Consider the following 14,724-nt stretch of genomic DNA (forward strand, 5'->3'; position numbering starts at 1 on the left):
TTTCGTTGATAAGACATTTTTTTGCAATTTTTTTCAACAAAACAGATCTAATAAATTTCAGGAAAATTGAATGTCTCATGGGTTTCAAATTGTTTCTTCATTTTAGACTGCTGAAATCATTTTAGTTTCCGAGACGACATTTTTTCAAAATTTTTTTAACAAGTTTTCATAAAACCTCATGAAAGAACTAGCCGAGTTATTAATTTCCCACCTTATACTGGGGTGCAAGGATGTAAAAAGTTATATTATATTTAAATTTATTGACAAATAATTTGTTTTGCAGTTCAAAAAATAAAATATGTTTATTTTTCGTAGCAATTATTGTTTGAATTGCAAAGCAGGTGTCCAACATAACTCGGCCAATAATTGAAGCTCTTGGCTTGGATGGCTAATTGAGAATCGGCTCGGCTAGCTTATTTCGAATGGATTAATTGTGCATCGCTTGCATTCTGATTGGCCACGGTTGTTTTGAAATTTCAAATCAGAGAAAAAGGATACGAGTCGATTCGTAACAACCTAATAGACTGTACTAGACTATTATCACACGTGAATGAACTTGATGAACTCATTTCTGTTCTAATTTCTGACAGTCCCCGATTGTTTTGAAGGCGCAAATTGAATAATAAGCCAAACTAGTGTCTACTACACGCAGATAAACTTGTTTTCACTTGTGAAAACTTCGTCCCAACCTTTTGAAGTTACAGTCATACATACATTCTGTTCTATTGATTAAAAAAAGCTGAAATTTGGTGAAGTTACGTTACGAAAAGCACTGATCACGAATTTTATACTCAATATAGCACTCATGTTTTATCAATGTATTCAAATTGACTGAGACTATAGTCTGAAGAACATTTCGTTTTGGCTACTTTGCACTGTGAAAATTAGTTTTCTCGATAGTTATGGCACTCACAAGAAACGCAACGTGGCTTTGCATTATTTCGAACTTCTTATTGGATCTGATTCGTTATGGGAAAGCAAGAAATTCGGATTCAAACGGGAGCTGACCAAGAATAACGGCTTTGAAAATTTCTTCAGCCACTTTCTGCAAAATCATAAGAATTATCAAGAAGAAATGAATAGAACAAACTCTGCTGTAGATTTTGAGGTATCCAAAAAATCGAAAAATTTCTACGGATGGCAATATGGGGGATTATGACTGGCCAACGGTTCAACTATATGGAAAATGAGCTGAACAAGAAGCATAGGAATCTTGCTCCTATTTTCGACCTTCGTTTATGAGGTATCTCCAGTTGTTGACGAAGAAGGTTGAACGAAAAGTCGAGGAGTCTTTACCTCAAAAGTTTGGGTTAGTCACTGACGGATGGAGTGAAGGAGGAATCGGTAACCATTATATGGCAATGTTTGCCGCCTTTGAAAACAAATACCTCAAACCGTAAGCCTTTTCTAATGGCATTTTCACCTCTTTTGGATGAAACTGACTTTTCTGCGACCAGTCAAGTGGAGTTTTTTGAGTTCACTCTCGATGTGTTCAAGCTAACATTGAGCGATGTTTTATTCATCACGGGAGACAACTGTACTACCAACCTAAAAGTTGCGAAACTGATCAATGTGCCAATAATCGGGTGTGCCAGTCACAGATTCAACCTGGTAGTTCTTAAATACTTAGAACCTTGCTCTGATATTCTAGAAAAAATCAACAACTTGATGAAAACAGCTAGCACTCTAAAGCGGAGAGGGTACCTGCGTCAAATGACTGATTTCTGCCGACTAACCCGAAATGCCACTCGTTGGTCGTCTACGCACATGATGTTTTTGCGCTTTTTTGATTTGAAAGACTTCTTTAACCCGCTTGAGAGAGACTTGACTCCCTATTTATTGTCTCCAAACAAATATTTGTTGCTAAAGAATTGCGGAACCCCCTAACCAAGTTTCAGTCACCCACTAAATAACTTCAAGAAGATCATGTTGATGTTTTGACGGTCAGGGCGCTCTTTGACAACGTAATCGATGAGTTTTCAGGACTTGAACATTTTCTAGGAAGCGACATTGGGAACATTTTCTAGGAAGGGACATTGGGACACTGACTCATAATCAAGATTTCGAAATTGGAGCCTTGAATACTATTGAGGGCTTTTCTTTATCACCATAGCAATACAAAGCGTTGGAGAAAGTGATGGATAGCATTTTGGTAGATGGAACTGCGAGTGAAATTGAAGAAAACTGCAGCGACTATGCTGAAAGTATAGTAAAAGCCAAGAAAAACAAAAAGATGTGATTCTGGATTAGATTCCAGTTACTTCAAATCTGTCGGAGCGTTGTTCAGCGGAGCTGGTCTGGTCCTCGGAGATTACCGAAAAATAATTCTCCCTATCAACTTTGAGGGACAAATATTTTTTTCATTAATAAAACACTTTGGAACGCTTTCACTGTTAATGAAATCATCAATTCATGATTGTTCTGAGTTTTTTTCTCTCCGTCAGGAAAGATTTTAATATATTTTTTTGTTTAACTTTTTCCTGAAAATTCTTATAAATATATTTATTTTTTTGAAAAAATATGTTTAACTATATTTGTACACCCTGCTGGGGGGATCTCAGGGTACTCCCAGAGCTTGCAGTTCTTTCCTCCAAATGTGGCTGCTCAAATCAACTTAGTTTCCCAGATATGTCTTTTTTTCAAGATTTTTTCTAACTCTTCAAAAAACTTTCACTTTTGTTGATATTACTTCTGTAAATGGTTTTTCAAAAGGGGTAAATTTCGAAAAAAAAAGAAAGAAAATTGTCGACGCATTAGTGGGTTGGAGTCAGGTTACTACCAGCAGTTGAAGCTCTGTCTGCTATATGAATAACTTTGCTTAAATTGTTTAAATCTATGAAATAGAAGGCTTTTATGATGTTTCAAAAACTTTCAATTAACTAAAAATTAAACTAAAAGAAAAGTCTGATTTCAAATTAATTACGCTGGACTTCTCTTTTGATGGCGTCAATTGATAAAAAGGCTAATAAAAAGAAAGAACCAATTTAAACAAGATTCTCATTCGTGAGTATATTGATTTTGCCAAAAAAATTCTTGAATATAAAAAGTGCTGTTGTATCCTGTCGGCCATTTTAGGCTTTTGGGTCTGCGTATAAAATTCGAAGATCTAAAACCCAGTATTAATCGAAATTCAATCATTTTAGTTTCAAAAAAATCTTTCAGTTGTAATTTTTTAACCTTGAGTTTTTAAAATCAAAAGCGTTGTTCGTTGCCTCTGCCTATTGTTACGATTGCTTCCCTTTCATTTTTTCTTATTGTTTATAGTTTTTTCTAAGCAGTTTTCACGATTATTAATCTGTTTGAAGCACCATAGCTGCGCTACACGCCAGTTTCATTTGGTGGTGTCTCGTATTTTCTTGCCTTATGGCTTTTGAATCTCCTGAATTAAGTTTTGTCGATGTTTGTTACCGCTCCAGAGGTAATTTTCTCAAGATAATATAGGCTAAGATTTTCATAATGTTGCAGCATACGCAGTTAGAAACTTGTTATGTAGTGTTTACAGTAGCAAAGCTTGTGTGATAGTTTGAATTCTTTCTTTTTTTTCAAACCTTAATGGCAAACATAAATATGCGTCCTCTCTATAAGTTGGTAGGTAATTTTTTTTTCATATTGTCTGGTATTGCTCATGCGTTATACTTAGTCAATACTTAGAAATTATGTAGATTCATAATGTGTTTGCGTCACTTAGCAATTATGTGGACTCATAATTGGCGTGCGTCACTTAAAATTTTTTTTGACTCAAAGTTTTACTCATTCAGTTTTTCCCAGTAGCGTTATCGGTCATATTTTCGCTTGTGTATGCGAAGTGCAACTTCGCCTCTGTGTATTTTTTGTCGTGCAAAATAAGTTTCGGCGATGTCATAATAGCGATAGATTTCGGCCTTATTTTATGGTTGAGTTACCTGTTGCAATTTCCTGATACTTGAGCAGGTTTTTTTAGAAGTTTTTTAAAAGTTAGTTTCAAAATTTTTTTTATAGTTTTTAGAAAATATTTTCCGGATTTAGGTTGAATCCTTATTCTTATATGTCCCCTAGTTGAAAAACAATTCAACAGGAAGATTTTTCAGCTAGTTTTGAGTAATATTCCTTCTTTTTCCAATATATATCTGTATCTGCTTTTAACATTGTTTTTGCCCTCATGGTTTTTGTTTTTCTTGAGGGTTTTGCTTCATTTTCCTCTTCAATGCTGAATGTCCGGCTGAAACAATTTATCTGTGGCTTTGCCCTTTGTATCCTAAATGGAAACCTTACTTTGAAAAATAGAGAAAGCAATTATGGAGGTTTTTGGCTACCTGTCTTTTGCTGAGGCTTTGTCATCTTTTTATTGATTCTGTTTTAAAAAAAGCTAATATAAAGCTTGCTAAGTGATGTTTCTGTGCTTAGAGTCAATTTTTGAAAGCCCAGCTTGTGCCAATTTTTTGGTTTCAGCCTTTTTCTTATCTATTGAATGGTTTCATCTGATGTATCCATAGAGTTTTTTCTACTCAATTTTCAGCCACTCTAATTTAATTTAGTTACAGATACGAGGTCATGTCTTTTGAGTTCAATTTGAGCTTAGAAAGTTCATTTCTTTCAAATTCTCGCTTTGACTTGCCTTCCAAAGTTAGTTGTAATGCTAACAAAGAGCTGGTTGGACTACTAACTATAACTGAAAAACAAATCGGTTACACTGGACCTACGGTAACAAATCATCTCAAAATTCCGACCAAGGCTTCAAGTTTGAAACGACCAGCATCAATGATTAATTTTCCTAAGCTGTCAGCAAAGATTGTAAAGAAAGTTGAAAATGATAATCTAAACGAGACCAAAATTCAAGTTTTTACCAATTCCGTTTCGTTCAAACAGTTGTTCAGTCCACAAGGTGAACAACTTTTCATCTGTGAGTCGTGCAACCATCAGTGCAATCTAAGAAGTAACATGGTGCGTCATGTAGACGTCAAACACAACCCAAGTGCACGCAAATTCCCTTGCTCAATGTGTAGTTTGCAGGCTAAGTTCAGATGGCAACTGCAGACACATTATGTCAAAGTGCACAATCTTTCTCCTACAGTAGCGAAGGCAGCTGCTAATGAAAGCTGAAATTCGAAAAAGCAGATTTAGTTATTTGAGGTTTTGATTTTTGGAAGAATTGTCTTTCTTGATTCCGAATTTGAAACTTCAAGAATTAGAATTAATTGTTAAGTGTTGAAGAAAAAGAAATACAGGGCTTATGGAAAAGTCTAGTGAGTTATGTAAATGGAGAATAACTTGAAAATTTTTTTAAATTTTGGGTACAAATGAAGTGTTTTGCAATGATTCTAAGTTTGTATGAAATGGAAGCCAGTTACACTTTATTTGTATAAAGTATCTGTTTTTCGGCTTTGTTCTGTATTTATTTCAGATATAAAAGCTAGTGAAAATAGCGAGAAATAATCTGAAATGGTAAGTTTGCAGATATCGATAAGCTTTGATGAAGACCACGTTCAAATGCGCAATTCATTCAAAATTTGCCCTACAAACTCAAATCAGGTAGTAGGAAGGATACAGACAAAGCCCATTTTCAGAAACGATTTTTCGAGTAATGGCACGAACGCAACAATGTCTAAACGCACAAAATTAGTCAATGCTCTTCCATCTCCACCGCCTAAAGTTGCAAGACATGCGATGAAAGGGTTTCAGCCTCAGCATTTCCGAGAATTCATATCTGAAGGCGAAAAGGTCAAAATTGAAGCAGTCGTTTTATTCGGTATTGCTATTTTTTCGTAATTTTTAATCTCTTTCCTATCTCGTGTTCCAACGTGATAAGAAATTCATTAGCTGGACTGCAAAATGAATGTCGATATTTAACGAGGGCAGTGCATCCGGGTACCAATGTTTTTCTTCGTTAGAAATTTAGTATTCTCGTCGGAGTAACCACTCTTCACTTCAGTTTCCATGTTCTTTTTTTCTATCCGCGTTTTAATTCTTTTGCTATGAATAAAATCTCCGCAAAAAAGTGATGATATCTCGCCGCTATCTGAAACTATGTTATGTGACCAGCTATTGGCTGCTTTTCTTGGTTTTGTAAGATCAAGTTTTGGCTTGGGCGCATGATGATTAATCGAACCGGTTTGAATTTTTTAAGTTTGAATCTGATTTCGAGCGAGTAAAGCGATCGATGTACCTTTTTTTATTACTTTTCCGAGAGCAAATGTCTTGTAATCGGGAACTAGACTTTATTATTGAACCTTATCAATTTCGAGGCTCGTTCCCACTTAGCCCAGAGATAACATGGTCGATTTTGCACGCTAAGGTTTCATGAATTTGAAACTTTTTTCTAGTATAATTGAATTACCGGACTTTCGTTTGTCTTGTTTAAGTTTCGTCGGCTCAATTGCCACTTTGATTTTAAGTTTCGCCGGCTCAATTGCCACATGGATTTTTTTTGCAATTTTGTCAGCAATTTTCATTATAATCGTAAGGGTTGTTCATTGAAGTTTCAGGGGACTTGCTCAACCGGTGTCTGCTCAAAAAAATGTCTGCTTTGTTTCCGCTTTGTAAATCTTGTTCCTGTGCTAATTTAGTATTCAAATGTACTTTTTGTAGTTTGTTTCGACATAATTTTTTTTAAAAATTTGTGTTGTATCACAAGTGATGCAAAGCTCTGCTTCGCCACTGTTTTAATTTAAAATTGCGAGAATTTTTCTAATTTTCAAAATGAAATTGGTCGGAAGGAATATTATGTAGACTCATAATTGGCGTGCGTCACCTAAGAAAATTTGTAGATTCAAAGTTTTACTCATTCAGTTTTTCCAATTAGCGTTATCGGTCATATTTTTGCTTGTGTATGCGAAGTGCATCTTCGCCTCTGAGTTAATGGAACATTCGGCACGTCTGCTTCCACCGCTAAAAAACGAAAACAGTGTTACTACTGTGACCTACGCTCGTACAACACAAATGATCGTAGTAATGCAAGGAAACATGTCAATTTGAAGCACAACCAGAATTGCGTGAAATACCAATGCTCAATGTGTCAACATACAGCCAAAATTAGAGGTGATTTGAAGAAGCACTATATGAGGTTGCATGATTTGCCAGAAAATGTAGCTAAATCTGCAACTTTAGACAGCGTGCAAATTTAAAATCACCAGAAAGTGAAGATAACTAGAATAAAGGCAATAGAATGTAGATAAGAACAGCTAGTGGCTGTGCAAAAAGCATAAATTGTTCCGACCACAGTTGTTTTTGAAGAAAATCTCGAAAAGATAATCGTAGTTTTATTGTTTAATTTTAAAAGGTATTTATAGTTTTATTGACTTCTAAATATGAATGTATATGAGATTGTCTAAATGTAATTATATAGTTTTCCTTAAAGTCCTTAATTAGAATTCTGGGACTTATATTTTTTGTGAAAACTAACAGCCGTATGCAACGACACTTCCCACTTTTTATTGTCGCAACAATTACCGTCATGTGTGGTAAATGATTTTAAAATTATTAGTTTTTATGAGGCACGATTCGAGTTTTATTGCTTAACGTAGGGTTCACATTCGTGTTTTTTTCAGCCTTTCAATTGTAATTTATGGATCCTGTGTCCTGTAGATTTGGTGCATTAGTTGAATTTCTAAGAGTAATTACATAGATAAGTTCGAGTTGTTGGGACTGAAGTCGAGGTCAAGTTTTTAGTTAGTTATGAGCTCCCTTTTTTACTCTATAAAGTTCGAAATTTTACATGAATTCCTCGAATACATCGGTAAAGCTGACTCATTATCGAAATTCATAATCTGCGACGATAAATTTGAATACTTCATTGGGTCAATGCATGTGGCGCCTGCTTGGGAAAACAAGAAAAAGTCAAATCCAATTTCGGAAATTGTCAACAGAAAAAGAAACTTGACGGGTGATAACAACGGGAGTCCAAATGCAAAGGCTTTGTCGAATAGCAGCTTAGGAAGTTATAGAGAAGCAGAGTTAGTGAGCAGTGTAGATGAAACTATAGAAGCATCGGGAAAGAAATTATTTCTGTGCGAAATTTGCAACTTCCGGTCAAACTCACGGCCAGCAGTGAAGAAACATGTGTTCATGACTCATAGTCAAAAATGTCCCCGATATATTTGCATGTTGTGTGATGCAAAAATAAAAGAAAGAAGTAACTTCAAGAGACATTATGTGCAAGTACACAAAATGGGAGACGTTGAAGCTTGGACTGCAGTTGCGCAAAGTAGCCAGACCGATCCAACTTCTAGCATCTGAAATATGCTTGAAGTGCCTTGTTTTCTTAAAGAATCTAAAATTGTCTTTAAATGTTTAATTTAAATTACTCTTGTTAATGGTTACTTTTGTATCGAAGCTGAATATTAGATAGGGGATTTCTTTAAGTTAATAATCGTTTTCTTTTTGGCTGTACTGGGAACGTGAAAGCCATATCTCATTTGAATAAACCTCAAAGCTTGAGGGTGGAGCAACATTACCTTAGCCCAGAACAACCAAAAAACTATGGGGCACGATAGTGATTCTCTGTAAAGATCTGAAGAGCTCTATGTTGGCGCGTTACGTCGTGGATAAACCAAACCTTCCTAATATTTTAATCTACAAATGCTTCGAATGCATGAAGATGAATTATTTTGTTTTTTATCAATGTCTGTCCTCTTCATCCGCCCCTTTTTGCCTTGACGTGATTCGTTAGTCTTTTTTTTGTAGTGAAATATATCTTTCCAGAAGAGCTTTTTTCCGAAACCTGTTGGTATATTGGAAATTAAACGTATATTATACGATTGTATGTGTAAGGCTCGAACCAGTTAAAATCTTCATTTGACCTGAAATTCACATGTAACTTACCGTTAAATAACTTTAACGTTAAATAATGCAAGTTTGCGAAGAGTTTGGGAAAATGGAGAAGATCTTTGGTTTCAAAGTTTTTGTCGCCTGGGTTGTTACATCATTGCAATCCCCCCCCCCCCCCCCCCCCCCCCCGTGTTAAAAAATAAGAGTTGACATGTGAGGTTTTCTTTCAATTGTTTCTAAAAACCTATCCACGTTCAGTTTTGGTTTTTCGAACATTCCTAATTTGAAGGTCACTGTATTATTTTCTCATCATAAGGATTTATTTGCAAGCAATCTACAATATTTATGGGTTTGATTCTTTAATGATCAGAAACTTCGAATTATTCTATTCCTTTCTGTTAATACAATTGTCTGCCATAAATGTATGTATTTGTTTGCTGTTGCTCTTCTAGTTATTTCTTCATTTTTCATAAATGAAGGAAAAGTGCTGACAATGTGATGATTAAGAAACTGAGGGATTTTTTTTTGAGTCGTGATATAATTTACCAGTCAGTTGTTATTGTACCGACTTTTGAAGAAAACGGAATATTTATGCTCGATGTGTTTTTTATTCAGTCAATTTTCACCGATTGAAATAATTTTGTACAAAAAATTGTTATACCCCAATGAAGTTATTGACTTGCTGAGCTCAAATGTGAAAAGATATTTCACCTCCCATAAATTTTTGTAAAGTTCAGGGGGTTTGAAAATTGCCAAATTTGCCATGTTGTTTACTAAACTTTGCGCACTTTAAAGAGTTTATCCATAATGCTGAGAGCGTAACGCGAGTTTTTTATGCATGGCGAATTATCCCGCATAACAAAATCGTTCCAAATTGAATTGAGGCTAGCTAATTGGTCGTATTAATTTCGTACGACTCAAATTTTACACATTGATATTGTCCAAAATGTATAAGTTTTCAATATTTTCTTTTCCCAACAACGATTCGATATAAATCAAGGTACATTCTGAACATTCAGGGCTTTGCCCTGATATACGAGCAGTCTTGTTGTTTAAAATATTAGCTTATTTTTCCGACCATTTGAAAAATGGGGAGGCACTTTGTATTCGGGTGCGTTTCGGGATTTTCTTTTTCTTTGTTTTCCCAAGCAAGATCAGGTGCCAAAAATAATCATTGGAATGGTTTGAGTGATATATATTAAAGCGCTCTCAGTCCTGATCCGAACGATATAAAAAAATTTCCAGAAAATGGCCAAGTATCGAGAACCACAGGCTTAAAATTTTTGATTTCTTTTAAGTTCGAGCGAATAATGAGAGCGAGCAGGCTTACAATAGCTTAGTTATGCTTAATTTAGGCCGTGAAAACTTAGTTGCTGTTTAAGAGCTTTAATAGCATAATTTTGGAATTTAGGCTTTTTTCCTCGCAAAATCAGCTACCACAATCATTGGAATGGGTCGCGTGATATATCATATCAAAGTCTTTTCAGCAATGATTCGAACGTCCCGAATTTCGAACGTCTCGAATTTAGTTCAATTTCGATAGACGAGTAAAGCAACTGAGCGAGTAGGCTTTAAATAGAATGATATGCCTTAAAACTTTATGATTTACTCCTAGATATTTTTTTCAACGCCGTCTTGGAAATATGAAACTACAATCAAGATTTCAAATGATTTTAAGTTCTTGTCTTTTTCGACAAAACTAATGTCCAATTTGCTTATTTCACTGTGACCGTCAAATATGCCTAAACTGTAGGATCTCGTCAGATCTTTTTATCACACCGTGCACAAAAAAACTAATAATTTGAAAAAATCAGCTTTTTTTGTATTTTGGTAAGAGTATGGTCGGAACATTCTGTGCTACTTGCAGAGCAAACGGCCATCCTTGTTAAATTGTGATTTTATCTTGCCGTCTCGTTAATAATGCGAAGCTCCTGCTTGCTTCTTTGTTAAGCCCTAACAGTAACTGTATTCGCAAATCTAATGAATGTCAATTCACGTTTAACAGATGTAATGACTAGTTCATCCAGTCTCTCAATAACCTTAGAACTATTCGAGGATTTTCTTAATGCTGTTCATATGGAGCAATCTTTACTGTGTGGACAGAAGTTACCCATATGCGATCCAAGTGTTCAGTTTTTTGCTGGAACTTTGCAAGTTGCATTTGAAAGAAGTGACAACTTTGGAAATTGCGCTAGCTCCATGCGGAAAAGACAGCGCGTGAATGATTTAGGCAAAAACGTGAAAAGTTTTTCAACAGCAAATCAGAATACTTCTAGTGGCGTGCAACAAGCAGAAGTTGTTCATAATTTCAAAGCGACAACTGAGTCATCAGGAAAGAAAGTGTTCATCTGTGAGTTTTGTGCTTACAGAGCCAACTCAAGGTCACATGTGAAAACCCATACAATGGTCACTCATAATCCAAATTGCCCCAAACTCATTTGCTCCTACTGTGGCTCCAAAATAAAGCAGAAAAACAATCTGAAAATGCACTACATGAAAGTCCATAAAATGAGTAGCACTATGGCTACATTGGCAGTTGCAGAGAGTAAAACCACCATGAACTTAACTTGAAATCTGAGTATTTTTATGAATCCGATGTCTTATTTCACTTGCGAGTCTAAGTGACCTGTAATAGGTATTTTGACTTTTTTCCGTTAACAACTTTTTACACATTTGCTGCTCAGTTTCAGCTGCTGATCAGACATGCTCAGTTTCCTGAAATTTCAAATAAAACTACTTCTTAGTTCACATGAAGTAGTAATTATTTTTTGAAATGAATTTACTATAAATGAATCGAATTTACTGTTTTTTTTCGGACTTTTGGTTTTCGTCTTAATTTTCGTCGGCTGCGTTTCCGTTTTTTTTTCTTTTTTCTAAATGCAATTTATGTTATCTGTTATGCTTCTTAAGTAGTTTCCTTTCAAAGCTTAGGTTCTCATTTATGATTCAAACAGTTAACTCTTGCTTGATAAAAATGTATTTGGTTTTTTTTTCAAAATGACTTTTTCAATTTATGAAAAAAGTACCAATGGTAAGACCAAGTATCTTTTTACCGTAAATTTTTGAGTTCAATGGAGAAAACGGGACTAAATCTAAATTTTTGGTTTCAATGTAGAAAACGGGTCGCGTTAAGCTTCTTTGCAATAGAGGCTACGCTCAAGTTTCAACCAATAAAGTAATCGTCCTTGGAAAAAGGTAGTTTTTGTTTTTTGACCGTTATTTGAAACTTTTTTTTTCTTGCAGAATTTGCCCTCCTAAATATGAGATTTTGGGTTCATGAATAGGCTGTGGGAAGATCCTCTGCATGAGCTGGTAAGACGAAATTTTCTACACAAAAAATTATGTCTCTTGAAACAGTCAAATTTTATTATTTTTCCGTTTTTTGAAGCATTTTCACTTTTCCCAAAAATTTATATCCCAAACGTAAGATTTTGGATTCAATAAAAAAAGAATTGAGAGAAACTTCCCTGTATAAGCGGCTACGTCCTTTTTACAAAAACTTATAGACCTCAGAAATGTCAATGTTTTGATTTTTTGTCCGTTTTCTGAAACTTTTTGAGGTTTTTCGAAAAAAAACTTAGTCAAATCTGATATCAAGGATTTAGTCGAGTGCATAAGGGGCTACGACTTAAACTTTGTAAGAAAATTGTTTGTCCTTGAAACAATTTTCATTTTCTCATAAAAGTTCACTCTGATTTTATAAACAACTAAGGTTTTGGGTGAAGCCCAATTTTTGAAATTACCAATTTGAGCCTGCTGCACTAATACAAATTCATAAAAAATCACATTGTTACTTTCGATGGCTCCTAGTACTAAATGAGCCTGATCCGAGACAAATGTAAAAAATTTGTAGCATAGTTCTAACTTTTTTCAAATTATTTTTCAGCTCAACGTTTCAAAAAATGACTTTCTTTTCAACGTCTTTTTAATGCAATGCTTTAATTGTATGGCAAGTGTTGCGAAGCTCCGCTTCGCCTCTGTGTTCATTTTATTTTATTTTGAGCTCACCTAGCAAATACTTATATAAATCTGAGACTAGTTAATGTAACAAATTTTAATAATTTACATTAGTTGGATTAGTTTTCAGTTTAGTGTCCGGAACTTTAAAAATGCGTTGTAGTTTTTAAAAAGCCAATTTTTCAAACTTTTCGTATTATTTAGGTATCATGAATGTTTTCTATTCTTTGACTGTAGAACTAATTGAAGAGTTTCTCATCGCTGTTGAAGCTAATACGAATTCATTTATTGGTCACAAAATGCCAATATGCGATCCTGGTTTGAAATTTTTTGTTGGATCTGTAAAAATTGAGCCATGTTTCAAATCTCAAGAGCTATTTCACTCAAGAAAACGAGCCAATATTCCGACTCTGAATAAGCTTAAGCGGCTTACAACGGATAACTCTAGTAGTCTAGGCTCGTTCCGAGAAGCAGAGATTGTGAACTCATTCCAGGAATTGACGGCGACGACCGGGAGAAAAGTGTTTCTGTGTGAAGTGTGCAACTTCAAAGCTAATTCAAAAGCGGCTGTTAAACGACATGTGTGGATTACACATAGTGTCAATTGCCCCAGGTCAATAGTTTCATGCAACTATCACAGCATTTTAATTTCAACAAAAGCAAAATTGAGAAGTTTTTGTACATTATTACCAACAAGCGCATCTGCGGAATTTTCCATCGTCTCATTTAAATTTTTCTTAAACCTTTTTCATTGAATCTTTTCATGCTTTTTATAACACAGTCTAAATCTGATTGCTGCATGTTTGGTAATCCTTCAGGCAGGGGCGGATCTAGGATTTTCTCGATAGGGGCCGAGCTCTCCCACAGCATTAAATAGACCCTGTTTTGGTCAAATTTTCTGCGCCGCAGTCAAACTTACGAAAAAAAAAACAGGCCAAAAAAAGCATTTTTAGGCACTTTTTGGAAAACGCTCCCCCCTCAAAATAAGTATATATATATATATATATATATATATATATATATATATATATATATATATATGTATACGTATATTTTTAGGGTCCGTCTCCAAATATGGATATCTCAAAATAGTACAAAGAGGGGACCCTTTGGGTCGGCAGGGGGTCGAATCCTTAATAAAGTGAAACGTCCGCCCCCCCCCCCTCCCTAAATCCGCCCTTGCGTTCAGGTATTTTTGTTCGATGTGTTCGGCGAAGATCAAGGAAAAGGGCAATCTGAAAGTGCACTACTTGAAAGTGCACAAATTGAGTGATAGTATGGCTACTGTTGCTGTGTCCGAAAGTAGAATGACCACAGACGCTGAAACAGAAGCGAGGACAAGTATGATTGATGGAGTCATGCGACATTTCGTAACGACCGACAGATAAAATACTCGACAGTTAGTAACGGTAGATTAAGCGGCAATCGTGGATTCACGCGCACGATGTAGTTTTGGAAGCGGGCAAGTGTCAGTATCGTGTCGAGTATCTTGTTACGAACTGCCAGTGCCGTTTTACGAATTGTCGTTTGTTACGAATTGTCATCCAAACTATTGATATACATGATATATATGTATTCAGAAATGTATTTTTGCGATCCGGGAGGGGGGGGGGGGGGGTCGATTAAGAAAGTTTCTCTTGATTTAGCGTGGTTTGTAGACCGTATATTCTATTTTTGAGATAACCATCAATCATACTTGTACTTCAAGGTTCAACTGCGATATGAAATGAGTTAGATTTTCATCTCAAAGATCCTTAGAAAGCAGAGTTTTAGCAGAATAGCAATTCGAACCCCAATCGGATGTCATTCTGATTCTGTCAACCGAATGACTCCTGCATAAACTAGACAAACGAACGTCTTTCCCTCTCAACTAGAAGTAGTAAAATGAGGCAGATGTGAATCTACTCTACATAAGATGAACTAAAAATTAATTCAAATCTGAACTTTGAAATTCCTATTTAGTATTTTGCCAGATTTTTTATTAGTTTATTAATCAAGTGAAAAAGTTATCTAGATGTGTCCAAA

General features: G+C 35.2%; 1 protein-coding gene and 1 long non-coding RNA gene across 2 annotated transcripts; both read left to right on the top strand.

Moving 5' to 3' along the window:
• The first annotated feature begins 7,776 nt into the window (after nt 1–7,776).
• LOC134844867 (uncharacterized) lies at nt 7,777–8,211 on the top strand. Its single transcript, XM_063861685.1, has one exon. It carries the CDS (start codon nt 7,777–7,779, stop codon nt 8,209–8,211), a length of 435 nt encoding a protein of 144 aa, XP_063717755.1.
• Nucleotides 8,212–12,899: 4,688 nt separating this feature from the next.
• LOC134843749 (uncharacterized) lies at nt 12,900–14,696 on the top strand. Its single transcript, XR_010162609.1, has 3 exons — nt 12,900–13,312; nt 13,889–14,040; nt 14,408–14,696. It is a non-coding gene; the product is annotated as an uncharacterized LOC134843749 (long non-coding RNA).
• The last annotated feature ends 28 nt before the right edge of the window (nt 14,697–14,724 follow it).

Source organism: Symsagittifera roscoffensis, chromosome 4, assembly GCF_963678635.1.
Source record: "Symsagittifera roscoffensis chromosome 4, txSymRosc1.1, whole genome shotgun sequence".
NCBI lineage: Eukaryota > Metazoa > Xenacoelomorpha > Acoela > Convolutidae > Symsagittifera > Symsagittifera roscoffensis.

Bases quoted from the DNA above. Each gene is read 5' to 3' on its own strand.
- LOC134844867 (XM_063861685.1), top strand. From the start codon at position 7,777: ATGCATGTGGCGCCTGCTTGGGAAAACAAGAAAAAGTCAAATCCAATT.